We start from the raw sequence: 6,776 nt of genomic DNA, 5'->3' as shown, positions 1-6,776 counted from the left end.
GCCGTAACGCGTCCCCGACGGGCGGGGCGGGGCACGGCAGCGGGAGCCGCGACGGGGCGGCCGGCGGGCCGGGCTCGCTAGGGGGAGGCACGGCACCGGCAGACGGGACAGAGGCGCGGCGGCCCCGCCGGCTGGCAGTCCCTGCGGGGGCGGCGGTGCGGGGGGAGCGGAAGGCGGAGGCACCACTTGGCCGGCGGCGCCGCGCCCCCCGTCCCGGTTTTGCTTTCCTTTTCGGCGCCTCCTCCCCCGGCGGGCCCGGGAGACCCTTCGTGATTTAGTTATCTGTTTCCCCGGAGGGCGGGGGCGCGGGGAGACCGGAGACCTGCGCGGGGAGGACGCGCCAGCTGGCGGCGAGGAGGGCGCGGAGGCAGCCCCGTCACCAGAGGAGGCGGCGGCGGGAGGAGGAGGAGGCGGAGGAGGAGAAGCCGGCGGAGGAGAAGCCGGCGCGGAGCCTCTCGCCTCGCAGCGCTCTTCTCCGTCCCCGCTTCGCCGTCCCTGGCCGCCGGAGGCTACCGGCGGCCACTCGTCCTCATGATGGCTTCAACCACCACCTGCACCCGCTTCACCGACGAGTACCAGCTCTTCGAGGAGCTCGGGAAGTAAGGACGGAGCCCGCCGGGCGCGCCTCGCCGTTGAGGGAGCGGCGCAGGGCAGCCGTGCTCGGGGCTGGGGAACCGGCGTTGCCGGGGGCGGGGAGGAGGCACCGTTGGCTCGGTGCGTGAGCCCCGGGCGGGGGGGCCGCGACCGGAGGCCGCCTAACCGTGGTTGAAAGCCCGGCGGGGCGCCCCGGGGAGCGTTATTTGCGGGGTGGGGAGTCGGACTGCGGGTTCGTACGGCGCCGGGCGGGCGGCGCGGGGGCCGCCGCACTGTTATTTATTAATAATGTGTTGTTATTAGGACGGGGGTGGGGGGGCGCTCTGCTGTGAGGGGCCGTTGGGCGGGGCGCCCCCTAGCGGTGGGGCGGGAGGAGGCGCGGGGCCGCGGCGGGAGACTCTCGGCCCCGATCGCCATGTTGGCGGCGCGGCGGGCCCGTGTCACCGGGGGCGGGGGGGGTATGGAACCGGGACGGGCCTTGGGGGAGTGAAAACGTCGTCTCCCTCCGCCCGGCCGCTGGCAGTTACAGCCGGGGACCGGTCCGGTCGTACGGCTTTGTACCCGCGTTTCTGACCAGACTTTTTTGGGGCGAATAAAAGCAGTGTCGGGCGGCACTCTCGGAATTTTTTTTTTTTTTTTTTTTTTTTTTTTATTGTGCCGACATCACACACCTCTGTCGTTGAAACCCGTTAAAACCCTCGGGCCGGGAATGGCAGCAAGCCGTTTCGGTTGGACTGACACTTTTTGTCCGTTTCTCGGTTTCCAGAGGGGCGTTCTCCGTCGTGAGAAGATGCATGAAAATCACCACGGGCCAGGAGTACGCTGCCAAAATCATCAACACCAAAAAGCTCTCGGCTAGGGGTGGGTATATTTCAACCTAGTATTTATGATGCCTCCTCCCCGTTTTTTGCATTCCTGTGGTAAGCTTTTTTTTTTTAAAAAAAAAAAAAATAGCCTAATTATTTAATACATTTCTTAATACATTTCTTTATTTTTTTTTTTTCCCCCTTGGTGCTTGTTTTCTTTTTCTCTGCGTTAAATGTTTCACGGGTTGACTGCTTGGAGGTCTGAGGTTGCTGTGAGGCATTTCAAGAAAAGACGTACAAATGCTAAAACAATTTAACATAATGCGGCCTCTTCATGTTTATATCTAAATAACTTTGAATATCAGCTTGCAAGCATCTTGTAAGCCGATTTTGTGGGGGAAGGTTGGGACGTACTGAGTTTCCGTTATAGCCTTTATTTTGAATATTACAGTCTTACTGAGTTCTGTGTTTCTGTTGCATTTAAACATGAATGTTAAGGCCTATCGTCAGATGAATGCGTGAGGAAGAAGTGTACTTCCACCTCACGCTACGCTTTGTTATGAGAAGAAAATTACGTTAAGGAAGAATATTTTAACTTTATGAACTAACCATTTGTGAAGCAAGTCATTCTGATTAAGTGATAAACTGTTTTATTGGTACAACTCAACCATAATACCTGCTGTACAGCTGGTTTGTACTTCCTGTGCCATGCATATATTTCCTAGGTATTTTCATTATCAGTGGAAGCCCTTTATGACACATTTGAGATGAACGTACGCATACTGTGTGTTCGGTTGTCAAAAGTAAGGCTTAGTGGCGGTATGGCTGTCGCTTGTTAAATCCCAAGTCAGAATGCTTGTGCTAGGAGGTCGTGTATTACAGACTGTTCTCCCTTAACGTTATTTGATGCAAAGGAATCGCTGCAGTTTGAATTAATTGATTAAATGTGAATAGAATATGTTACATATGACATCACGGCATGTTCTGCTGCGCTTTGATAAAGATCTTTCAACATTGTGTCAATACTGTATTTTCAGCTGATGCAAGTTGTGTGAAAATTCCCTTTTTAGTTTTTGCTGGATTTCAGTCTTTGTACTCTCACTGCAAGATTTATTTTCCTTTATTTTTCAAAAGGTACTTAAAATACTCCTTTGCAGAGTTACGGACTTGAAGGGAGAGAGATTAAGAAAACGATAATATTTGAGATGAAATATTTTCCCAAGTTTGCTTAAAACAGATCTTCCTTTTTACTTTTGTTAGCACAATAACGTGATCTGTTGAATTTTGATGCTTAAAATAAACCACAACATTCTGTGTGACTTCATAGATATTAGCACCTTTCAGCGTGAGAAGCTGTAGCAAGATCAGCACCAGGTTACTTATGTGTTGTGGGTTTTATGTATGATGGGATAAACCTTGAAATGGTAAGGCTAAATTAATAAAAACTCTGTCTTCCTTAGAAGTCATCATTTGGAACATACAAAAATTAAAGCTTGAAATACAGTACTACTTTGACTGTTCGTGCAGGACAAAGTTGATCCTTGGTGTAGTCCATTAACGAGTGGAAGCATATTTGGGAGAATTTAGCTCATAAGGTGGAATGAGGCAAAATTCACACAGACATTTTTTTCTACAGGTTTAGCACATATGCCTATAAAGGAAGGGGTTACACATCAAAGCTGGACTGTGAAATATCCTTTCTTATCAGAATGCACGTGATGTTATGTCCGTGAATGTAGGGAATGTGTTTCTATCTCTGTTTTCAGTGATTCCAGAAATATTTGAGGGGTTTTATTTGCTTTGCTGGTTTTTGTGGTGGTTTGGTTTTTTAGCTTTTCGAAATCTACTAAAGAGCTTTTCAAGATCAAGCTTCTTGGAGAAATCTTCAGATTCCTATTAGGCAATTCTTCAATTGCAGAAAAGTGTGCTTTAGTTGCACTTGTGGTGCAAAAACTAAACATTAAAAAGCCTCAAACTGTGATACTTTCTCCTGGCTGATAGTAGGTATACAGCTTATAACTAAGGTACTGTTTTTCAAATCTGAATTGGAAGTTTCATTCTACTCGCATCTGAACTGCTTTATGATGAGGTAGCAGTTCGCTTTTTGTGTTTCATACTTCTTACTTGAAATAGCAACTATAATGTAAATCTAAAGGACTGTTCATTGGGTCAGATTCATCTGTGAGCAGAGTTACAAGGTTCTTGCCTTAGAAATGCGTATCCTTTGTACAGTGCCTGGCTCTCTGGAAGTCTTCTAAGCACAGTGTTGCATTTGGGCCTTATTGCTTGCAAGATTGAAGAGCAATTTCAATGTATAATATGGTAGAGTCAAGACTCTCCAGACTCAACAAAACTTCCTTAAGGTAGCTTTGAAATTAAAAGTTATTTATCTGGCTTCAGCCCAGTCATAACAGTGCTTGTCTCTCCATCCCTCTGTCATCTCAGCTATAAATGTTCTTGGAGATTTATCCGAATCCTTACTTTAGTAGTCCTGCTAAACCGAGGAACTGATCTGGGCACAGACTTATGCCGGTGATGGTGTGTTCTCATCTGTTTCCTTGTATAGTCACGGGGAAATTTCAGACCAATTGCGTGTGTGCGGAGGCATGGGCTTTGGTTTTATTTTGGAGGGGCAAGGAAGCTATGCCCGCTGTTGTAGCAGAAGTGACCTTTGTGCTTTTAAGTGGATGATCACTTATTTGTATCTGCTATGCTTTTATTTACAAATTATAGTCCAAAATGTAGTAAAAACACTTAAAAAGAAATGACGACTTCAGTATTTGACTTGTGTGGTAATTCCATGTTTTTCTCATTTTAGTAGTAGAAATAATACATATTTGCAATTTAAATCTCTTCATTTCAGTATAGCAAAAATGCTTTTGCTTGCTCGTATAACATATAATCTCCTCTTAAAGTAGTCTTAGACTGCACTTGAAAGTTCTGAGCTTTGACTTGGCATTTACTAAATTTAAGTATTAAATTGATATTAGGGTATCAAGCAGCTAGTTTTGTATCAGTAGAGTATGTTCAAGACAAGTTTGCATGATTTGATTATGCTGCTGATTTTTAAAAAGAAGAAAAAAAAGGGTATGTAGCATCCCCCTCTAAAATTAAGTGCAACAGTGAACAAGCATGCAGAAAACTAAGAGTAAAGTGAAGAATATATGTTTGCTGGTTCTGGGTTCTGTGTCTCTTGATCTAATGAAGTCATTGGGATTTTCTTACTACTCGGTTTCCAAAGTGTGCTAGTTTGGGCTTCTCTCTGTTGTTTTTCTTGTGCTGAAAGCAATGTAGATAAAAGTGAACTTCTGTGAGGTGACTTTACTTTTCCCTTGTCTGTTCCAAATAGCAAATAATTAACAAATCATCATCTTCTTTATGTTATTATCTGTACATCTTTTATCTTGTCTTCAGAGTCTTCTGGCTTTGATCCAAATTGATTTCATATAAACAGATCCCATTTTCTTAACACGTTTGGGCCTTTTTTTCTGACTTTAAAAAAAAAAAAAAAAAAAGAATGAGACAAGTGTTTGCTTTTCTGCTCTTACTTGAAAAGATCAATTACTGATATATTTTCATGGGGTGTAATTTTTGCCAGTAACTCCTATTGACGTTTTCTCTCTAGTGGCCAAAAGCACTGTGCGTTTGATGGCCATGTGATGGCATCTGGGAGGAGGAGGATGTTCCAGTCCTTTTTCTTTTCTAGGGTGCTTTTGTAAATACTGCCTGGACTCGCCTCTCCCAACCCTTAGATTGCCACAGCAGAAATACGAACCGCTTTGTTTATGGGCATACATGTTATTAAGAGTAATGTAAGAATCAGCTGGAGGTTACCGCTTCTTTGTCAAAAAGCTCTCGTGAGCTTTCAGACACCAGCCGTTCCATTAGCTTCAGTGAGCTTTTGAGCTTAAAGCCTCGGAGGCTTCACTGCTTGTTTATCTTCCTTCTTAGCGGGAAATTTCCCAAATCTTTTCCAGCATCTTCCTATTCTTCAAAGAAGAGAGTATTTCCTATGAGCTTGTGACGGCAGATGCCGGGCATAGCCGGAGGTGGCGAGAGTGATTGCCTTCCCTGCAACAAGCTCTGATGGGTGAGGAGCCTGAAAACCCCACCCTTTCAGAACAGTATTTTAGTGGCAAGTATTGAGCAATCTTGCTGTGGGAAGGGTATTTCAGTGTCTAGCGCTGTCCAAGTAAAGCACCTCATCGTCCCTAAAGTGATTTAAAATACATTAGGGAGAGGAATGAAATAGAAAGCATACAGGGTAGTATTTTTCAGTGTAGTTTTTCATGACACCAGAGATAAGTATTTTTGTTGTGTCACTAGACCTACATTTCATTTAGTTAGGTTGCCTGTGTCAGTCAGTGCCAGATGTTTTACAGGAAGACAAGCTCTAATAAGGCTTCCTGTACTCCATAGGAAGAGAAAATAATTCTTCCTAATCTAGCTGAAGTTCTTAAATCTCTGAAGCACACGTTTACCTCTGCAAGTTTATTATAACACGTCTATTTTTGATGCTACTTTCTGTTCTTATGTACACATGAAGTTATTCCCACACATAGAGTACTATGCTGAAGGGCATTTAATTGCCAGCAAAGCAGATTTTTGTCCTTGGGAGGACAAGAATTAAGCTTGGGATTTCAGCTCTTTTCTTCAGTATCTTGCTCTAGCCTGTTTCTCAGGTTAATTACCTGTCAGGAGGCAGTATGCTTGCCTTCCTCTGTGCGTTAAGAATGTTTTTAAAAATGTTTTTCCGTAGTATGTGAGAAGGCTTACCTGCTAACATGTGGTTGCCCTTTTTTAATGTTTGTGCTCTTTCTGTCCTTCAGCTTAGTCATGGCATTCTTGTCGGTTTGACATAGATGTTGTGATTTAACATGGATACATTTGCATATTTATCTGCAAGTATTTGTTTCAGTTGCAAATTACCGTAATCTAGCAGGTTACTGGTTCTATCTGTTAAAATTTAGTCCATTCAGAAAGCTCAGAGTAGTAGCAAGCACTTGTAAGAGTGTTATTTAAAAAAAAAAAAAAAAAAAAATCTGATTTTTGGTTAGGTGTTCTGTTTTGAAGACTTGGAGCTTTTGTTATGTTTTGGTTTTAGTGAAAATCTGAAGAGCTTTCACATACTAATGAGAATGAGGATGTTGAAACTCACTGTGATGAGTGTTGGTTGGTAGTAATTTATTCTGACAGTTTAAACTAGATTTGAAATTAATTTTCCTGACAGTTCATATTTAAATTATGCATAGCAAATAGTATATGTTTTTGATAATGCTACTAATGTGTTTCTTTGCAAAGGATTTATTTTATCTTTCCATTATGACTGTTGTTGCTCTTACAAAAGGAGATTCTCTTTATAGCTCATACACCGAT

The 6,776-nt window shown here is 43.8% G+C and overlaps 1 protein-coding gene across 14 annotated transcripts in view; it reads left to right on the top strand.

Annotated features, from left to right (window-relative positions):
- Positions 1–531: 531 nt before the first annotated feature.
- The window catches only part of CAMK2D (calcium/calmodulin dependent protein kinase II delta), a gene marked incomplete at both ends in the record, with an annotated part of 157,292 nt that continues 151,047 nt past the window's right edge, over positions 532–6,776 (top strand). For 11 of the 14 annotated variants that reach the window (XM_081998741.1, XM_081998745.1, XM_081998739.1 and 8 more), the window contains 2 exons: positions 535–599; positions 1,361–1,455. In XM_081998741.1, coding sequence (XP_081854867.1) covers positions 535–599; positions 1,361–1,455 — 160 coding nt within the window. Of the gene's footprint in view, positions 600–1,360; positions 1,456–6,776 lie in introns of all 14 variants that reach the window. The other 3 variants (XM_081998736.1, XM_081998744.1, XM_081998732.1) reach the window with 1 other exon arrangement.

The sequence above is a fragment of the Phaethon aethereus genome, assembly GCF_964289735.1.
Source record: "Phaethon aethereus genome assembly, chromosome: 4".
Taxonomy (NCBI): domain Eukaryota; kingdom Metazoa; phylum Chordata; class Aves; order Phaethontiformes; family Phaethontidae; genus Phaethon; species Phaethon aethereus.
Note: the sequence above shows the minus strand (reverse complement) of the source record. Positions and strands in the feature narration are given on the sequence as shown.